Source organism: Chaetomium globosum, genomic scaffold (genome assembly GCF_000143365.1).
Source record: "Chaetomium globosum CBS 148.51 scaffold_5 genomic scaffold, whole genome shotgun sequence".
In the NCBI taxonomy this organism is placed as follows: Eukaryota; Fungi; Ascomycota; class Sordariomycetes; order Sordariales; family Chaetomiaceae; genus Chaetomium; species Chaetomium globosum.
The window spans coordinates 4378992-4399512 of NT_165980.1; the positions used below are offsets into that span (position 1 = coordinate 4378992).

Below are 20521 nucleotides of genomic sequence, written 5' to 3' on the forward strand. Positions count from 1 at the left end.
CTGCCCCGTTGCTCAGGGAACCCAAACAAATCAACAATGCGACAGGGTAATGGCAGGCAATTGGCCCGCAGGGCGCCAACGCAGGGCTCAAATCAAGTCAAATCGTGCGGGCACCCCCCATCCCTTCTCCCCTCTTCGATAGTCTTAACAAGGCCTCAATATACCCACTTGCAGGAGCATGCCAGCATTGCTTTGACCTGAACTTCACATTGTTTTGTTTTTTTGCGCTGTCCTTTGGGAGTCTGGAACTCGAGGTGAAGCGAGACTGACTGCCTGCCTGCTTTTTTTGCGACTTTGAACCTGAGAGATACCCCCAATCGCAGCACGCAGCATCGCAGCATCATCGCATTCCAGCGATCCCCTCGTCTCATTCCGCCCTACCTACCTTCCCTAAGGCACTTTGCGCATCATCACGCATAAACACACGCCACCATAAACAACCACCACCACCACCACCACCTTTTCCGCCACAATGCCGCCCATAGAGAGGGATGCCCCTCGTGACCAGGATAGGCCCATGAAACATCAACATTCCGGGTCTATCGACCACCGCGCCTTGGTCCCCATGTAAGATTTCCAGTTCTCCTCCTCTGGTCCTCCACCCTCGCAAGCCGCGATGACCATGTCATGTCGCTTCTCTGGCGCACGCTAATGAAGAACAGGTGGGACAGCTCTGATCCCGAGCGAGCACCCCCTCCGCTCCCGCTCAACCCGCAGTCGCCCAGCGTCTCCCGCGCCGGCACCTCGAGTGCCATCCAGTCGGCTCATGCCGCGATGGCCGAGAAGGCCCGTGAGAGCGCCGCCTTGGTACCGCATGTGCCCAAGCGGGTCGACGCATCTCCAGAACGGTCCGCTTTGCGGCCATCTTCCCATCGTCGCATGCAGTCGCTCCAGCCTCCTTCGGTCAAGGACATGGGTTTTATGCTGGAGGGTGGCGGCCGTGAGTCGCCCCAGTCGGCACCAAGGTCGCCCGAGAAGATGGAGAGGCCAAGCACGCCCCAGAGGAAAGACACCCGGGACCCCTTCGTGGAGCAACGGGACGACAGGCAAGACCGGTCGGCCACTAGTACTCCAACGCCGGGTCCTAGTCTGACCCCCATCATCCGCCCGGCTGTCCGGCGACCCCATCACAGCATTCTCGGCGAGAACACCCCTCCCCAGTCTGCCACCATGCTCGCTCTGCAAAACATGACCACCCAGAGCAACAACACCACGCCTGTACATAAAGAGCCCGAGATTCCTCTGGCGAATATCACAAATGGCTCCAAGCCCATTGTCAAGCCCCCAGCCCCAGGGCAGCTAGACTCACTGTCCAGCCAGATCCTCAGCCTTACTGATATCGCCACCACTCTCCAAAAAGAGATGTCGCTGCTGAGCAGACGTAGCAGGGACAACGCCACAGACCTGCTCAGCTTGAAGGAAGCCACCAATGCGCGAGACGAGGACATCCGCAAAAGCCTTCGTGAACTGATCACGGACGCCAAGACACGACCCTCCACCACCCGAGACCCTTATGGAGGGCCTCTGCTTTTGGAAGGGAGACACCCGCCCTCGTCTCCGACCCTGTCAAAGTCGGCGCGCCCGTTTTCGTTACCACGAATACCTTCTCCCAACAGCTTTGCCGCCTCTTTTGACAGAGAGTCCCTCCTCAGCACCCCCTCCCTCGTCTCCGACGCGCCACCGCCGTCGTCCGCCACGGTTGCCCTGCTCGAAAAGATCATGCGAGAAATGGGCACCAAGGACGGCCAGGATGCGCTCCTTAACCGCCTCACCGAGCTTGCCGAGAAACTCTCCGGTATGGCTACGGCCGGGAAGGTCGAGGAACTTGCTCGGCTGGTCAAGTCCAACCAGCAACAAGCCGTCATCCCAGCTGCCGGAGGAGGCCGGGGGGGTGGCAGTGATGGGGGTGCTCGAGACAGGAACTGGAGTTTTGACGACGATGATGGTATGTCACGTCGGGGAGCCCTCGACTTCCTCCACGCTGCGGCTTCTGCTTCGCAAGGTTCACGCATGCTGCCAGGCCAGGAAGGCCGCAATGCCCGAGGCGCCGACGTTCTCAACGACGAGCTCATGCAAGCCATCCGAAGCGTTAAGGACAGCGTCGCCCAAGGCGGCGGCCTCACGGCTGAGACTAAGGCGCTGGTGAGGGAGCTCCGTGGTGAGGTCCTAGGCATGGGGCGCGAGATTGGCCGCCGATTGGATGAGGTCGCTGAGAAGAACGTGGGAAGCTCGGAGGCCTTCACCAAGGCCGAGATGACCAAGGTCGTCGAGGAGGGGCTGTCTGAGATGAGCCAGCAGATGAACAACCTTCTCCGTGAACATCGCCATCAGTCCGCCGCTACCGTTGGCTCCCGCGAGTCCTCGATTGACTACAAGGAGATCTACAACAGTGTGCGAGCCGCTCTGAAAGACACGCAGGCATCCAAACCTCGCACGCCGGAGCTCCGAAGGGAAGACGTCGTCCAAGCGGTCAAGGACGCCTGGGAGAAGTACAAGCCCGAGATCGAGATCCAGCAGATTGGCTTGGAACGGGACGAGGTCCTTGCCTGTCTGCAAGAGGGCCTTCGTGCATATGCTCCCCGGGACGACCGCCCCCCCGGCGCCACCCGGGACGAAGTGTTCCAAGCCGTTATGGACGGCCTCAAGCACTACGTCCCTCCCAAGGTCGAAACCCCGGCGACGCTGTCGAGGGACGAGATCCTCGAGGCCGTTAGGGAGTGCCTGGAAGAGTTCGAGTTCCCCGTCGCCCCCGGCATGGGTACCGATATTACTCGAGAGGATATGCTGGATGCCGTTAAGGAAGGCCTCCACACTTTCGACTTTCCTACACCCCAGGCGCCGCCCCCTCCATCCGATCTCACCAGGGATGATGTCCTCGACGCCGTTACCGAGGGCCTGCAGTCCTTTGACTTTTCCGTCATCCAATCCAATGCCTTGGTGCCCCAGTCAGTATCTAAGGGAGACGTGTCGGATGCAGTGAAGTCAGGGCTCAAGTCTCTCGACCTCTCTTCTGACATCTTGGATGCCGTCAAGGAGGGTCTCGACACATCTGACCTTTCTGACAACGTGCTGAAAGCCGTGATGCAAGGCCTCCAGACATTTGATTTCTCCGCCACCATCCCCCGCCCTGACCTCTCGAGGGTCGATGTAGCAGACGCCGTCAAGGAAGGGATCGAGGGCCTTGACTTCAGTAACAGCGTTACGCTTGCTGTCAAGCAGGCGCTGCAGGGCTTTGACTTTTCGTCCGCTCATTCGTCGGCGCTGGTACCCCGCGGAGACGTCCCCCGTGCGGCTGTGCCCGAGGAAAATGTGACGGATGCTGTTAAGGAGGGCCTCAAATCCCTCGACATCACCAAGGATGTCACTGATGCGGTCAAGAAGGCGTTGGAAGTCTTTGACTTTTCCAACTTCTCTTCCGCTCTTGTGGCCCGCCCTGAGCTATCCCATGCTGATGTCGTTGGCGCCGTCAAGGAGGGCCTTGGCACCACCAATCTCTCTCAAGATGTTGCGGATGCAGTGAAGCAGGTTCTGGAAGGCTTCGATTTTCCCACCTCTTCTTCGGGCCCGGACCTGTCTCGCGTTGATGTGGTTGATGCCGTCAAGGAGGGCCTCGAGTCGCTGGAAATCTCTGCTGACATCGGGGCCCTCCTGAAGAAGGAGCTCGAAGCATTCGACTTTTCCTCGGTACAATCCAACGCTCTGGTCTCCCCAGGGGGGAACAATGAAGAGGTCATGCAACGTCTTCACGAGATCAAGGAGCTCTTGCAGACCGAGATCAAGGCCGCATCTGAGGAGGCCAAGGAGAATATTGCCGCCAACGCTCTGGGCACGGAACAGGTTCTTGACGCGACCAAAGATGGGTTCGAAAAGCTGCGTCAAGAGATCGAAGAATATGTCGACCGCGCAAAGGGCGAGTCCAACTCCCAGGAGGTTATGGATCAGCTTCTCAGCACCCTCGACGGTTTCCGCAAAGAACTGGCCGAGCTCGTCACACGGTCTTCGGATAGCTCTCGGGCGATGCTGAAGGAAGAAGTAGATACCCTTCGCGACATAGTCAACTCGTCAATGGTGCCTGCCATCCCCCAACCTGGTAACAACAAGGAGGTTATTGAGGCTCTCCACGACGGCCTCCATAGCCTTCGGTCAGAGATCAGCACGCGGCCAATTGCTGGTCTCAACGAAATCTTGGATGCGTTGCAAGAAGGTCTGGGCGATATCCGCACTAGCCTCAATAACCTTCGCGATAAGCCGGCAGATCTGACGGCCAACGACGAAATCCTCGAGGCACTCAAAGAGGGTTTGGACAGCGTGCGGACTGACATCGACACCCTCCGTGAGGAAACCAAGAACGACCGGGCCTTGGCTACCATCGGAGATGACTCCAAGGCCGTGGTGTCTACCGAGCAGACGCTAAAGCACGACGACATCAAGAACCTTGAGATGTTAATTACTCAGCTTGGCATCAAGGTCGAAGCTATGGAATCGGCTCCGAAGCCCACCGTCTCCTCTCTTTCAAAAGAAGACCTGGCTGGGATGGAGAAGACCCTTCAAGATGTTGCCCAGTCGGTTGCCGGAATGCCAAATCGGGAACCATTCGAGGGTCTAGAAGAGAGTATTCGCAAGATTCAAGAGACTGTGAATGACTTGGCGACCAAGGAAACAGCAGCGCCTCCGCCTGTTCGGGCCAGCACTGATGCAGCCTCGAGGGAGGACGTCGAGGCGATTGAGACGATTCTTCGAAACACAAAATCCCGCCTCGACGACCTCATGGACGGGGAGCAGGCTGTCCGCAAGGATCACATCGACACGCTGGAGACCCTAATTCTCGAGGCACGCGAGAGCGTCAACGGCCTGTCCACGCAGTTCGACACCATCTCGCGCAAGGAACACATCGACGCCTTGGAGACACTCATTGACGACACTCGCCAGAGCTTGGGCGGCCTGGCTACGCAGATGGATAACCTGTCTCGCAAGGAGGATGTGGCCATGGTTGAGTCGCTTGTCAACCAGATAGTTGCTGCCTTTGACGACATGAAAGAACGTCACGAGAAGGCACTCGAGGATCCCGAGAAGATCACCAAGACGGATGTCGAAGCGGTTGAGGCAGTGTGCCTTGATACAAAGTCGCTCATTGAGCATATCCAGAAGGTCGACCTTGTCAACCTCCCGTCAAAGGAGGACCTCGAGGCTCTGGAGATCCGTCTGGGCGATGTCAAGGAACGGCTTGATGTGCACGCCGAAGCCAACATCAAGGGCTTCGAGGACCGTCAAGCCGAGATCGTTGGCGTGAGCGTGAACGTCACCGAGGTGAAGACCGTTCTGGAAGAGTTCCAGGCCCTTATGAGGTCCAAGCTTGAAGACGGCGCTCGCGGGATCGACTCAATTCATACCATCCTCGATACCTTGACCGACAGCATCCGCAAGAACGAAAACATCAGCGAGGATGTCAAGGAGGTGCTCGATACCATAAAGCTTGAATTTGAGGACGCCAAGACGGGCCTTATTGGTGTCAAGATCGAACTGGACGAGAAGCTGCAGACCAACGCCGACGTACTGCTATCCAAGTTTGACGAACGCATGTCTGAGCTGATGACCAAGTACGAGGAGCTCCAGCTCATCCAGGATGAGCGGGCCACAAAGACCGAAGAAAGGGACCTCGAAATGGAGGCCGCTGTCAGCGGCACAAAGGTTATTGCTGAGGAGCTTAAGTCGCTAGTTGACACCCTCGGCACGGCCGTCACCGATTCCATGGAGAAGATGGAGGAGGCTTCCAAAACTGTCTTCGAGCGCGTCGAGGATCTTGTCACCAAGTCAGACGAGAACCACACTGAGGACAAGGCCGAGCATCAGCTTACCCGGGAGCAAGTCCAGGAAGCCATTGGCAAAGTGGAGGGTCTTCAGGGCCAAGTGTCTGAGTACCAACCCAAGATTCTCGAGAGCGTTCAGGAGGTCATGCTGGTTCTGGCCCAGCACTACGAGCACCTCAGGACGTCTACCTTGGCAATCCAAGAGCGGGTTGAGCACCCATTACTCCCTCCGCCTCCTGAGAAGTACGATGACACAGCAGTGATTGAGAAGCTGGACACTCTTGTTGGTCATACTCAGGTAGCCGACAAGGCGTTCGAGCAACTCGAGACTCTTAATCAGGTCCATACCCAGGTCAAGGCAACGGCAGCGGAACTTGCCGCCTTCCTCGCCGCCCAGACCCAGCGGATCGCTGATGAGCACGAGGATCGCGAGAAGACACTGCAGGAAGCCACCATCGCTCTTGAACGGCGCCGCGAGGAGAAGGAACAGGTCGATGCCCTCATTGCTAACCTCAGAGAAGAGGAGACTCGCCTGAAGGAGTCGATCACCGTCACCCTTCCCGAGGAGCACAGCAAGATTCATGAGCAGTTCCTTGCGAATATGATGACGGAGGAGTCCCGAATTAAGGAGGCCACGACCGCTCTTATTGAGGAACAGACGCAGCTGAAGGAGACCTTCCTTACCACCCTCAAGGAGGAGCAGGCTCGTTTGATGGAGACAAATGTCGCCTTGAAGGAGGAGCAAGACCAAATGAAGGAGGCTTTCCTCAACAACTTGAAGGAAGAGCAGGCGCGCCTGATGGAGACGAATGTCGCCTTGAAGGAGGAGCAGGAGAAGCTGAAAGAAACCTTCCTCAGCAACCTCCGCGACGAGGAATCTCGGCTCAAGGAGATGAACGATGCTCTACGTGAGGAGCAGCAAGGTCTCAAGGACACGTTCATGGCCAACCTCCGCGAAGAAGAGTCGCTTCTGAAGGAGGTGAATGCCAGTCTCCGGGAGGAACAGGAGCACATGAAGGAAGCCTTCCTAGCCAACTTCAAGGCGGAGGAGCAGCGACTGCGCGAGGCTAACGAGGCCTTGAGGAAAGAGCAAGAACAAATCAAGGTTACCCTTAAGGAGGAGCAAGAGCGTTTCAAGATCGAACTGCTTGCCAACCTGATGGAAGAGGAGGCCCGCCTCAAGGACGCGAACGCTTCTCTCCGCGAAGAGCAGGAACAACTCCGCGCCGAATTCCTTGCCACGCTCAAGGAGGACGAATCGCGGATGAAGGATAGCCTTCTCTCTCTGCGTTCTGAACAAGAGAACCTCAGCCGCCAAAAGACTCGTCTCACCGCTGACCTCTCCTCCCTCGATACAGCCCTCCGCCTCCGCCGCGAGGAACTCCACGACATGGAAGCCCGCGCGGAGAGCCTCGAGCGCCGCATTCTTGAAGGCGTCATGGACCATTCCCGGGTACTACTCATGGCCAAGACCAACCGGGCCGCCGCCAATAGCAGTCGTGACTCGATGAGCCGCAAGCGGGTGTCGTCTTCGCAGAGGTCGGCCGACCCCGCGCCAGCGGCCACCGAAGCTGGCGCCACCAAGCCGCGGAGCGCCATTAACCTGGCCATGTCAGCGCGCAGTAAGGCCAGCACCCCCAACGGAACTTCCTCGTCTGCCTCCAACCGCCGGATCCTCTCCCTCAGCCAGATTACCAACAACGTACCCTCCGGAGGCATGAAGCGTAGCCAGAGCGTTAGGACCGCTGGCGGGGCTGCGGCGTCAAGGGGGCTGCGAAAGACTAGCTGGACATCGTCTGCCGCTGCCGCTCCCGCATCAAAGGGGTATGGCGATCTCGGCGGCGGACTTTCTGACGATAAGGAGAATACCGGGATGGGGATGGACTTGGAAGAGGGGGATGAGGACGCGTACAATGAGCACCAGCGCGAGAGGGAGGTGTCGCAGCCGGTCCCGCCCGTCAACATCGTCATCTCGGAGCCGACCAACGCGGAACCTGAGGTTGTCGATGTCGAGGCCGATGTGACGCCTTCAACGGAGTATGATGGCGAGGAACCTCTTGGGGAGGATCTTGCTGATGAGGAGGACCGGTTCAGTGACCTCGGCGAGGATGTGGATGTTGACAGGGAGGAGGAGGAGGAGGAGGATGCGAGGAGTCTCAGGCGGTCGAGCCACGGTACGACCGTGATCACCCCTGCGGACGAGCATGAGCTTCATGACGGCTGGTCTGAGAATGAGGCTGGTCAGGGGAATGGAGATGACATTGACGATGCGGCGAGCGATTGGACGGAGAGCGTGGTGGGCAGGGAAAGCGATGTTGGTATGGAGAGGGAAGCAAGTGTGCCTGTTGCGGCGGCGAGTTGATGATTGATGGACCGGGATAGGGAATGGTGTGGTATGGTTGGATGAGACATGGCGGAAATGACGAGGGGTGTTGGGGACGGGGCGGTATTCTCTCTTTTGTTTTGATTCCTTATGTTGTTTATGATCATGAGGCCTTGTTGTTTGAGTATAGTTTGCGGCAGGGCGTCGTGGGTTGCTTTGGCAGGCCATGCTGGCGGCGGGTGGTAATTTTTGTTTTGTATGGATAACTCAGATGATGGACATGAAGTTGACTTTGGCTACGCGTTTCGTTTTGTACATTGCAACCAGTGACACGTATGATACAGATTTTAAGCTTTTTAAGACCTGCTGACCATCGATCATCCTAACGATGCCGCGGCCCGATCTTCTCCCTCTCCTCCATCCACGGCCTCAACACCTCGGGGATCGTCACGGTCTTCTCGGCCTCATTCCACCCATTTTCCAAAATAGCGGCCAGCACCCGTGGTACCGCCATCGCCGTGCCGTTCACCGTGAACGGATACACCAACTTCCCACTCGCCAGCTTGACGCGGGTGGCCAGGCGGCGGGTCTGGTAGTCGGTGCAGATGCTCGCGCTCGTCACCTCGCCCCAGCCGTCGTTGCGGTCGCGGCGCGAGGGGAAAAACGCCTCGATGTCGCACTTGCGCGTGGCCGAGGCGCCCAGGTCGGCGGTCGGCATCTCCAGCACACGGCAGTGCAGGCCCAGCGACCCGAGCAGCTCCGTCTGCAGGTCGACCATCTCGTCCAGCAGTTCCTGCGCCACGCCCTCGTCGGGCGCCGCCCACGCGAACAGCTCCACCTTGGTGAACTCGTGCACGCGGTACAGGCCCTTGGTCTCGGACCCGCGCGCGCCGGCCTCGGCCCGGTAGCACCGCGACGCCGCCACCCGCTTGGCCGGCAGCTCGCGCTCGTCCAGCACCGTGTCGGCCTTCATCCCCGCCAGCGGGATCTCGGCCGTGCCCGCCAGGCTGAGCTCGGGCTTGCCGCGCGCGGCGTCCTCGGCCGACTGCGCGATGGCGTAGATCTGCGTCTCGCCGTGCGCGTCCCGCGGCTGGAACCCGCACGCCCCCGCGATGTGCGAGTACACCATGCTGGGCGGGCTGACCTGCCGCCAGCCGGCGCGCGTCGCCGCCGTGAGCGCGTAGTTGACCAGCGCCTGCTCCAGCTGCGCGGCCTCGTCGATTAGGTGGTACCAGCCCCACCCGGAGGTGGCCGCCGCGCCCGCGAAGTCGAGGATGCCGAGCTCCGCGCCGATGTGCACGTGGGAGCGCCACACGCGGTCGGACGGCGCCGGGCCGGGCTCCGGGTGGTCGTTGATGTAGCTCAGCACGGTGGGCTCGTTGCCGCGCGGGGTGGCGTCGCTGGTGAGGTTGGGGATGGCGAGCGCGAGGCGCTGCATCTCGGCGGCGAGGGTGGATTCGGCTTCTTCGATGGCGCTCAGGTCGGTTTTGACCTTGCGGGCTTCGTCGAGGAGCTGCTCGCGGGACAGCGAGCGGAACCCGGCGGCATCTTGGTCGGCGTCGTCGCGGGTTGTTCCTGGGTCGGCGAGTTGACGGCGCAGGAGGTTGCGGCGCTCGCGCAGGCTCCGGCCCTCCTGCTGCTTAGCATGCCATTGGGAAAAGAGGTCGTTGATTTGGGCGGGGTAAGCGGCGGCGGCGTGGTAGTTGCGGTCACGGCAGTTTTGGGCGTAGAGCTCGGGATTTTGGCGGATGTGTTTGAGGTCAGGTGCGGCCTTGGGGCCTGTCGTCGTTTGTCGGGCGGTGGGCGGCTGCTGGTGTTCTGAAACGTCTTGGAGGAGGGTTCGCGCGTTATGGAAGAGCGCTCGTGGTATTGTTCGCGGCGTCGTTAGGTGGGAGAGCGGCAGGATGGTAGGGCATATAAGGGGGGCTTGGTTGACACATCGTAACCAATTCAGTGACCTCCTAGCACCGACAGCGGGTGTCCTCATTTCGCGCAGTTGTCTGGAATATGTGGGCTAGCGGTGACCTTGACCAAAGAGGTCGAAAAGTCAAGATCGAACTAGTGGTGCATCTTATTCTTCCATGTGGTGATGGTGGGTCACACCCAGAGCTTCAGCGTCGCTAAGCCTAAGATTTGCGGGAGCTAGGACCACAATAAAAGCTTGGCAAAGTCCGCGCTGCGACGGGGGAAAGCGAATTGCTGTGTCGCCGACCTTTTTCTCTTCTTCTTCTCTTTTTTTCCCTTCAAATATTCTTTTGTTTTTTCCTTTCAGCCTCACAAGCAATACTTTCCTGATTGGTGCTAAATTGGAATTTTCATTTCATACCTGCTCATTCGTCTGGCCCGGCCCGTCGCCAAGTCGGCTGATCCAGTATGCCGGAACTACAACCTGCCGAGACCGCCGATGAGACCTCCGGTGCTTCCCCAGAGTCAAACGACTCCTCCATATTTGGGGGTCATTGAGGCAGTGAGGCTTTGATATTTGTCGCCCCTCATCACCCGTTGTGGATGGGATATACAACAGGAAGCCGCACGAAAGGCCGTTACACCAGCGAAGTAGTCTCAGTTCGTGAGGAGTGACCAGTTGGTTTCAAGGGTTTTTGCTGTGATCAATACTCCCTGCTATCATCAGATGACCTTTTCTGTTGACCCTGTTTGTGTTACTACAGGAAGTACAGCTGTGCCCGCTGTGACATCTGAGGGCCAGCCAACTCTTTGCTCCTTGGGGCACAGCACGACCTGTCGTGATTGGATCTTCATGATTCCTGGTAGTGGGGGATCGTGCGAAGGCGATCGTGAGGGGTTCTCAGCGATTGTACGCAGATCCCATCCAAGTTGAAAAGACCGACACAGCCATGACGTGCTGCATGCTTCTCAATCCCCACAGAGGGCGACCGCGCAGATCAGCTGGAGTCGTGTCGTGATTCCTAATGGACATGGACACAAGCAAACCGCCGGCTATGGAAGGTTGGATGCAACGTCCGTACCAACTCACATTAGTCCCGGATATCGGATGAACCGAGCTGATGGCAAACTTTGAAGTACGGTTTGCTATTGATACCGTAATTGTTCCCTAATTCCAAGGCGATTGCTGGAGTCCCGAACCCTTGTCTCGCCAAGTTCTCGTTACGAGATCTCCCAGAACAGTTGCTGGCAAACGGATCGGTACTGTGTTCTGGACCTCCATGCCATCCTCACTTTTTTTTTTTTTGATAGCTCCACTGCAAACATTCGCAGCAAAGCCTGTGGACCCTGCGAGGTGCATTGCCCAATCGGCCGGGTTTAAAAGCGACCCGCTAACAAGGGGCTGTCAATGTGAAACAGGGAAATGCAGTTTGGGAGGTTGGGAGGTTTTCGCTCCTCTAACCCTCGCTCGCCCTGATCCTGCGCCTTGAGGGTTCCAGGGGGTGGCTCTTGGGGCTGTTGACTGACTGGTTCAGCTGGTGTCTTCGTGTTTCGTGAGAACGCCTTCCGGAGCGGCACGCGGGAAGGGTCCAATTGGCAGGTACGACAGGACCACTTTCCCCTTTCCCCGGGCTTTGGAGTGGCTTGGCCAAGGAGGGAAATTTCAAAGGCCCATGTGGATGTTGGACCCAACCTCCGACGCGATCCAACAAAATGTTCGAGAAGTAATCGAGGAAGAACTCTTCTTGTTGCGCTTTGCATTCTGCACCCCACCCTCCTTGTCACCATCCCCTCTCGTTTCTGGATGTGACATCTTCGGCCCCTCTTTCAGTCAGTGCCTTACAACCCTCGTTTGTCAGTCCGCCTTTTCCTCGTCGTTCCCGGGTTGATACCATCAGCGGAGGACTTGGTTTGATCGTTTGCTGGCGCCTTCAAGACAAGGAAGGGCCCTTTTTTCCTCTTTTCGCTCTTTGTTCATTTTAGTTGGGTGCCCTGGCTGCGCTTGCGAGTCAACGTTCATCCCATCTGGTTTATCGCCTTGTCGAGAGCCTTGAAACTTGACCTTTTTTGTTCAAATTCCGAGACTCGCCTCGGTTCACGGGGAAAGTCACGCCGACAGCCATTCCAGGTGCCCCGGGCCACGAGACCACTGGTTACGACCACATTCTTCGACCCATCCCTTGAACTTAGCGTCTAAGACAACAATTCTCAAGTTGTGCTCCCTCGGGACTTTAACCAATGTCGTTAAGGTCGCCGAGGTCGCCCCATAACAAGGGCTTCCTTCCCATCTCGGGCGAGTCGACGGCGACCGAGATGCAGGATATTCCCCTGCGCACCATCAAGTCTAATGCGAGCTCAACCGGCTCCCGGAGAGTCAATACCGAGCGCATGGATGAGAAACATGCCCTCTTCGACAAGGCCGTTGGTGGCCCAGCGGGCAGGAGGCGCATCCAGAACGACCTGCAGCGCTCCGGCTCTGGTCTATCTGAGGATACCTCGCTGAACGCCATGGGCCGCTTCTACACCAAGATCATCGGCTTCTCCGCCATCATGCGCTATCTCGTTTACGTCGTCCCCGTCGCCATTCTACTTGCCGTCCCCATTATTGTTCTCCCGCTTACAGGAGACAAGGACCGCGTCAAATTGGGCAGCGGAGAGCGTCACAGCCTGTTCTTGCTGTTTCTCTGGATTGAGATATCATGGCTCACACTTTGGGCGGGGAAGCTGGTCGCCCACGTCCTGCCGTTCGTCTTCATGTTTCTGAGCGGCGTGGTCAGTTCCGGCACGAGAAAGTACGCCACCGTGATACGCGCCCTCGAAATCCCGCTCTCGCTCTTCTTCTGGGGCCTCGCCTCCTGGCTTTCCTTCAAGTTCATGTGGGATGGTGCCAACAGGCAGTGGTCGGACGTTATTGTGCGCATTTTGCTGTCGCTCTTTATCTCGTCGGCGGTCCTCCTAGGCGAGAAGTTCCTGGTGCAGCTCATCAGCATCAGTTACCACCAGCGATCTTTTGCGAACCGCATCCAGGACTCCAAGCGCGACATCTTCCTTCTAGGTCTCATGTATGAGGCCTCTCGGACCCTCTTCCCCATGTACTGCCCCGAGTTTGAAGACGAGGACATTATCATCGCCGACAGTATCGAGGTCATGCTTGCCCGCGGCAAGGGCGGCGGCAAGCAAGGGCCCGCCGCAATGAGGATCGTTGGCGATGTCGGCCGTTTGGGTGACAAAATTACGTCTGTGTTCGGTAACATCGCTTCTGAAATCACGGGGAAGCAAGTTTTCAACCCTAATTCCGCCCACTCGGTCGTGGTCGAAGCGCTCGAGAAGGTCCGCAGCTCTGAGGCTATGGCTCGTCGCCTCTGGATGTCGTTTGTCGTCGAGGGTCAAGAGGCGCTTTCTCTAGATGATATTATCGAGGTCATGGGTCCCGCCCACCGCGAAGAGGCCACAGAGTGTTTCAACGCCATCGATGCCGACCAGAATGGCGATATCAGCCTGGACGAAATGATCCGCAAGGTCGTCGAGATCGGAAAGGAGCGGAAGGCCATCGGTCACAGCATGAAGGATATCGGCCAGGCGCTCGCGGTTTTTGATAAGGTCCTTCTCTTCGTCGTTCTGATCGTCGTTATTATCATTTTCTGTACGTTTTCTCCCTTCTCCTTCGGGCCACACTCACCCACTAACAAAGCCCAGTGGCCGTCTTCCAGAGCAGCTTCATTGCCACCCTTACTACGGCTGGTACCACGCTTCTCTCGCTGTCCTTCGTCTTCGCCGTCACTACGCAAGAGTTTTTGGGTTCCTGCATCTTCCTTTTTGTCAAGCACCCATACGATGTCGGGGACCGTGTAGATATCACTGGCCCTGAGAAGGAACAGTTGATCGTCGAGAAGATCTCTCTCCTCTACACCGTCTTTACTCGTATCGACAAGATGCAAGTTGTCCAGGTAGGTTCCCGCCAATGTCCCCCTTTTCATTATCGGTAGCTAACCAGTCAGGTCCCCAACATTGTGTTAAACAATGCGTGGGTTGAGAACGTGACGCGGAGCAAGGCCATGAAGGAGGTCATTGACGTCAATGTCGCCTTTGACACGTCGTTCGAGGATATCGAGTTGCTGCGCCTCGAGCTCGAGCAGTTTGTGCGGTCGCCGGACAACAGCCGCGACTTTCAACCAGATATTGCCATTGGTGTCGGCGGCGTCGGCGACTGCGACAAGCTCACTCTCAAGATCGCCATCAAGCACAAGTCCAACTGGCACAACGACGCCGTTCGAGCCACGCGCCGCTCCAAATTCCTGTGTGCTCTTACTCTCGCTCTCAGGCGCGTGCCCATCAACGGCCCGGGGGGTGGCGGCGATGCTCTCGGCGGACCCGCCAACCCATCATACAGCGTCGCTGTCACGGATACCTTCGCTGCCGAGGCCCGCGCCAAATCTGAGCAAGATAAGGCGGCCAAGAAGCTGGCGAACCAAACTGCTGAGGAGACTGCTAACGCTGACTCGACCGAGCAACGAGCAGCCGATAACATTAACACGTCTAATCCCGTGGTTGAAGCGCTCGATGACTGGGGTTATGACAACACCCTCGCCAGCCGTGATCCCTCGGCCGACCGTCTCCGTCACGGGGATTCCGCTGCTGCGGCCACCGTATCACGCTCCGACACCGTCGGCGGCGTGAGCACCCGTGAATCCCAGCGCGGGCGCCGCAGAGCTGGCGAGACGGCCCCTCCACATTCTCTGGGCGACGACCCGAACATGCCAGCTGTCCATCTGACACGCACGTCCACGTCGACCCGCCCGGACAACCACTCGTTCGACGTGGAGAGGCAGGCAGGCATTCCGCCCCCGGTGGGGTCGCCGTACAACACTTGGTCCGCGTACAACGCGCAGGCGCCTAGTCCGGTCGCCAGTGACACTGGTGTACCCCACCCACAGGGTGTATACGGGGGTCCTCCCCCGCCGGCCAGCGGGACCACGCATCTAGCTGTCCAGCAACCGGGAGCACACCCTCAAGGCGCAGCGTCCGGGAGGCCACTGGTTGGCGCGAGGCATAGAGGGTCGAGCGTTAGCCAGCCGCAACAAGGCGGCCCTGCCCAGGGGCAGCCTGGGCCTTCAGGACCCTCGGGTAGGATTTAAGATGCGCAACGCCTACAGAAAAAGGAGATAGAGAAACGATTTAGGGCCAAAGGCGGATTCTATTAATGAAGGAAACGTAGATTGGGGATCATTGGAACTGAATTTGATGCGCGGTTTGGGGTGATCATTTTGGTCAATCACCAACTAATGGCGTTCGTTGGATGCTTAGAGATTCTGTAATTTGTTGTAGATTCTAGGGAGACGGTCCGTTTTGTCAGGACAGAAGAGGTTTTGGGGTTTTTGGGGATAAGCATTGCGGTCATGTTGCGTTGCATCTGCATATCGCATCGCCAGCAGGCCTTGTTTTTGTGTATAGACATGATTACTAGAAAGCCAACTTGGGATTTCCAACAGACCGAACTGCTTCCATCTGATGCTATTCCATCACTATCATAGAAATCCATCGGCTGATCCACTGCTCAGCAAACATGCTCCACAGCGGGCACGCCGCCCTCGGGTTCGCCGAGCTCGGTCTTCAGCACGCGGCCAAACACCTCGAGCAGCACCTCGAAACAAGCCTTGCTGACAGCGGGGTCGTAGCGGCCTTTGCTCAGCTCGTCGCGGATGAAGGCGTGCTGGGCCCACGCGAACTCGTGGAAGCTGGTCGTGACGCCGGCCTCGCGCATCTTGAGCCGGATCAGGTCGCGCCCGGCGTCGGGCACGTGCGTGTCCTTGACCCCGAAGATCAGCGACACCTCGCCCCGGATCCGCCCCAGCTGGTCCAGCGTGTGCTGGCTGTCCGCCGACGGCGCCGTCGCCGACGAGTTGGCCGCCGTGTATGGGCCCAGTGTCCGCGTGTGGATGTCGGTGGGAAAGTAGCAGACTGAGGCGGTTATACGGGGGTCGAGCTGGGGTTGGAGGGTTAGTTTTTTTTTTCTTTTTTTTTTTTTAGGGTGCGATGGGCGTGGAAGGTAGGGGGGTAGGGGGTGAGGGGAAGGGGAGGCATACACTTGCGCGCAGGGCCAGGTGCCCACCTAGACACATGCCTGTTGCGCCGATACGGCCAGTGCAGGTGGGCAGTGAGAGGAGGTAGTCGACTGATCGGGTTGAGTCTTCGTCGTAAGAGTTGAGGGTCTGAATGCATTGGTTAGTCGAAAGGTTACGGAGGGAAAAGGCTTGAAGCTTGCCTACCTTTGTTATCTTCCACTCGTTCCCCTTGTCGGTTCCCGGCACGTCGTATGCCAGAGGCTCGGGGCCGGTAAAGTCATGGTAGCTGCTGGGGGCGGCCACGATGTAGCCCTGGCCGGCAATCTGTCTTGCAAATCGAGCGACTGGGCCGGTGACTATCTCACAAACCCACCACACATAATGAGTTGCTGGTCGCTGGCCGGAGAGAATGCATCTCACCCTGGTAGATCTCGCTGAAAAGCACAACTCCCGGGAAGCGACTGGCAGACAGGGCTTGTAAGCTACCTAACAATTAAGACACGGTTTTGAATGGCGTCACTCACGCGTTGGGATAACCGGCGATGGTGGGATGGAACAAGAAGATTCCTGGCAGTCGGTTGTGTTAATTTGACAATGCCAAACTCAATATCAAGAGTCAAACTGAGGCCCTGACTCACTCATCGAACCCTCCTTGCCATCGGCGAGCGTTTTCACATCAGCAAAGCTCTCCTTAATTAACATGATGGGCAACAGCTAGTTGTTTGACTCTGCTTGTGCTTGTTTATGAAAACTACAACCATGCAAAGCTGGACCTAAAAGTCCTGAAATCTGTGACAAGGGACTCTAGCTCCAACACGATGGACTTTTTGGTGGCTGTTGTTGCTGCCCCTGAATATAGCTCCCGTCTGTTTTGCATTACTGAGCAATGCCCCGCTCCTGTCATCTGGAGGGGAAGCTGCTTGATTGCGGGGCAGCCAAGCATTATCTTATCGCCTCATGACTTCATCATCGAAGGGCGGTGGCGGGGAACTTTGAAATGACGCTGCGGAGGTGCCCAGGGAAAGAGCAAATTGCAATTTCGAACCCATTGGAAACACGACTGGAATGACAGTTTGACAGCTTAAACAAAAGATAGAAAGAAATCACGTCTGGCCGATTGGGCATCCCAAGGCAGGGAGGCTTGGTGGACAAAGAGCTTTCCCGATGGCAGTGCTTCAGGCACCCAGACCGCAACCTGGAACGCTCAGCCCAGACCCTGCAAGATCGTAAGTGGGTCCGCGGGGTACTTCGGGGTACATGTCCACACCCTCAGAGGCTGAAATTTCATGCAGCAGCGCCACCAAAGGGGGTGTTTGCGGCTGCCGCGCCTCAACCGTCTCAGACGGGCAGTTCGTGATAGTTGGTGAGAATGGCTCTTGAGTGGTTGAAAGCGAGATGGCAGGTCAGTAGGTAGGGTGGTAGGAGGTGTGTGGATATAAACAAATCGAGCCAGCTTTGCCCGTCAATCATCAATCGTCATACACCCCAACTCGGGCTCTGAGTTACTGCCTGACCAAAGCTGAACTGCCCGGCCCATCCATGCTTTCCACTCCTTTGAGGCTGCGGGAATCGACTGCCGCCAGGGAAGTGCCTCACCCCGTCGATTCAACACCCCAGTTAGGAAACATGCAAACAAAATATCTCTATGTAATTGCTGCAGGCGCTATACCGGTGGTCGATGTCAGGGAATCACAAAGGCACGCAAGGCTACTGCTGGAGCCCGGTAGAACATTCCAGTGCTGCGTGGAGGGGTCCAGAGGCGGCGCAAGGTTGCCAGGCCAATCGAGAAGTAGCTGGCAGTACCTTTGGTTGGTGGGGTTGAAGAAACCCACCGAAGCCCGTGGAAACAGCAACCAAGTTCAAGCTGCGCTTAAATTCTGAAAGCTCTTCTGCCCCTCCTTCCACTCCCGCACTCCCCATCCCACCAACTCTTCTTGCAACCCATTCACGAATTCCCACCACACTACGGGAATCTTCAACGAACGTTATCTCACTTTACACTTCTAATTTCCATTTGACTGTCGATCGAGCACACAGACAAGATGGCTCCCGCCGTCGGTATCGACTTGGGCACGACCTACTCGTGTGTGGGTGTGTTCCGCGAGGATCGGTAAGTTTAACCCCCATAACTATCGAAAGACAGGGCCACTCGTGATCAGCATGTCTCGCAGCTCGGTGGGCCATTCTTTAGATCGGTTGGTCAACATCAACCGACCAATCTAAGGAATTTGACTCCTGAGAAATCGAGCTTGCCCCTCGACCTGGCCTTGTGTTTTGTCGGCAGCGGACAGAACATCAAGCACGGTATACTAACCAACTTTCCACAGTTGCGAAATCATTGCCAATGACCAGGGTAACCGGACCACCCCGTCGTTCGTGGCCTTCACGGACACCGAGCGTCTCATTGGAGATGCCGCCAAGAACCAGGTCGCCATGAACCCTCACAACACCGTTTTCGACGCCAAGCGCCTTATTGGCCGCAAGTTCGCCGATGCTGAGGTTCAAGCCGACATGAAGCACTTCCCCTTCAAGATCATCGACCGTGCTGGCAAGCCCATCATCGAGGTCGAGTTCAAGGGCGAGCAGAAGACCTTCACCCCGGAGGAGATTTCTTCCATGGTCCTGACCAAGATGCGCGAGACTGCTGAGTCTTACCTCGGTGGCACTGTCAACAACGCTGTTGTCACTGTCCCCGCCTACTTCAACGACTCACAGCGTCAAGCCACCAAGGACGCCGGTCTCATTGCTGGCCTCAATGTCCTGCGTATCATCAACGAGCCCACTGCGGCCGCCATCGCTTATGGTCTCGACAAGAAGGTTGAGGGCGAGCGCAACGTCCTCATCTTCGATCTTGGTGGTGGTACTTTCGATGTGTCCCTCCTGACCATTGAGGAGGGTATCTTCGAGGTCAAGTCGACTGCTGGTGACACCCACTTGGGTGGCGAGGACTTTGACAACCGTCTTGTCAACCACTTCGTTATGGAGTTCAAGCGCAAGTTCAAGAAGGGTAAGTTTTCTTCTTCCTCTTCCACGGCATATGGCCGGATATTCAAGTTCTCATGCTGACATACTTCTGCTCAGATCTTTCCACCAACGCCCGTGCGCTCCGCCGCCTGCGCACTGCTTGCGAGCGTGCCAAGCGCACTCTTTCGTCGTCGGCTCAGACCTCGATCGAGATCGACTCTCTCTTCGAGGGCATCGATTTCTACACCTCCATCACCCGTGCTCGCTTTGAGGAGCTGTGCCAGGATCTTTTCCGCTCGACCCTGCAGCCCGTTGACCGCGTCCTGACCGATGCTAAGATCGACAAAGCCCAGGTCCACGAGATCGTCCTCGTCGGTGGTTCCACTCGTATCCCCCGTATCCAGAAGCTTATTAGCGATTACTTCAACGGCAAGGAACCCAACAAGTCGATCAACCCCGACGAGGCTGTTGCCTACGGTGCTGCCGTCCAGGCTGCCATTCTGTCCGGCGACACTACCTCCAAGTCGACCAACGAGATCCTCCTGCTCGACGTTGCCCCCCTCTCGCTCGGTATCGAGACTGCTGGTGGCATGATGACCAAGCTCATCCCCCGTAACACCACCATCCCGACCAAGAAGTCCGAGGTTTTCTCGACCTTCTCTGACAACCAGCCTGGTGTGCTTATCCAGGTTTACGAGGGTGAGCGCCAGCGTACCAAGGACAACAACTTGCTCGGCAAGTTCGAGCTTACCGGCATCCCGCCCGCCCCTCGCGGCGTACCTCAGATCGAGGTTACCTTCGATCTCGATGCCAACGGCATCATGAACGTCTCCGCTCTCGAGAAGGGTACTGGTAAGACGAACCAGATTGTCATTACCAATGACAAGGGTCGTCTATCCAAGGAGGATATCGAGCGTATGCTTGCGGAGGCCGAGAAGTTCAAGGAGGAGGATGAGGCTGAGGCTAGCCGCGTCTCCGCCAAGAACGGCCTCGAGTCGTACGCGTACTCTCTTCGCAACACCCTCAGCGACCCCAAGGTCGATGAGAAGCTCGACGCCGCTGACAAGGAGACCCTCCGCGCCGAGATCGACAAGATCGTCACCTGGCTCGACGAGAGCCAGCAGGCCACCCGCGAGGAGTACGAAGAGCACCAGAAGGAGCTGGAGGGTGTCGCCAACCCCATCATGATGAAGTTCTACGGTGCTGGCGGTGCTCCTGGTGGCATGCCTGGCGGTATGCCCGGCGGTATGCCCGGTGGTGCCCCTGGTGGCTTCCCCGGTGGTGCTCCTGGCGGTGCCGGCCATGACAACGATGGCCCCACCGTTGAGGAAGTCGACTAAATAGGTGGTTGACGACATTTGGGCCGGCGTTTCTGCTTTTCTATGCGTTAGTAGATTGGATCCGCGTTGAAAAAAAACGCGGATATGGGGTATGGGGTAACACCTAGATCTGGTTTCTCT

The 20521-nt window shown here is 57.5% G+C and overlaps 5 protein-coding genes across 5 annotated transcripts; 3 read left to right on the forward strand and 2 right to left on the reverse strand.

Annotated features, from left to right (window-relative positions):
- Positions 1-472: 472 nt before the first annotated feature.
- On the forward strand, positions 473-8169 carry CHGG_08258 (uncharacterized protein; the record flags this gene model as incomplete). Its single annotated transcript, XM_001225913.1, has 2 exons — positions 473-567; positions 663-8169. The coding sequence occupies 2 exons, from the start codon at positions 473-475 to the stop codon at positions 8167-8169; spliced, it is 7602 nt and encodes a 2533-aa protein (XP_001225914.1).
- Positions 8170-8512: 343 nt separating this feature from the next.
- On the reverse strand, positions 8513-10117 carry CHGG_08259 (uncharacterized protein; the record flags this gene model as incomplete). Its single annotated transcript, XM_001225914.1, has 1 exon — positions 8513-10117. One exon carries the CDS (start codon positions 10115-10117, stop codon positions 8513-8515), a length of 1605 nt encoding a protein of 534 aa, XP_001225915.1.
- A 2156-nt stretch (positions 10118-12273) lies between these two features.
- On the forward strand, positions 12274-15170 carry CHGG_08260 (uncharacterized protein; the record flags this gene model as incomplete). Its single annotated transcript, XM_001225915.1, has 3 exons — positions 12274-13678; positions 13732-13946; positions 14022-15170. The coding sequence occupies 3 exons, from the start codon at positions 12274-12276 to the stop codon at positions 15168-15170; spliced, it is 2769 nt and encodes a 922-aa protein (XP_001225916.1).
- A 419-nt stretch (positions 15171-15589) lies between these two features.
- Positions 15590-16799, reverse strand: CHGG_08261 (uncharacterized protein; the record flags this gene model as incomplete). Its single annotated transcript, XM_001225916.1, has 5 exons — positions 15590-16018; positions 16119-16222; positions 16467-16558; positions 16622-16664; positions 16736-16799. The coding sequence occupies 5 exons, from the start codon at positions 16797-16799 to the stop codon at positions 15590-15592; spliced, it is 732 nt and encodes a 243-aa protein (XP_001225917.1).
- A 1340-nt stretch (positions 16800-18139) lies between these two features.
- On the forward strand, positions 18140-20401 carry CHGG_08262 (heat shock 70 kDa protein; the record flags this gene model as incomplete). Its single annotated transcript, XM_001225917.1, has 3 exons — positions 18140-18207; positions 18425-19104; positions 19179-20401. The coding sequence occupies 3 exons, from the start codon at positions 18140-18142 to the stop codon at positions 20399-20401; spliced, it is 1971 nt and encodes a 656-aa protein (XP_001225918.1).
- Positions 20402-20521: the final 120 nt, after the last annotated feature.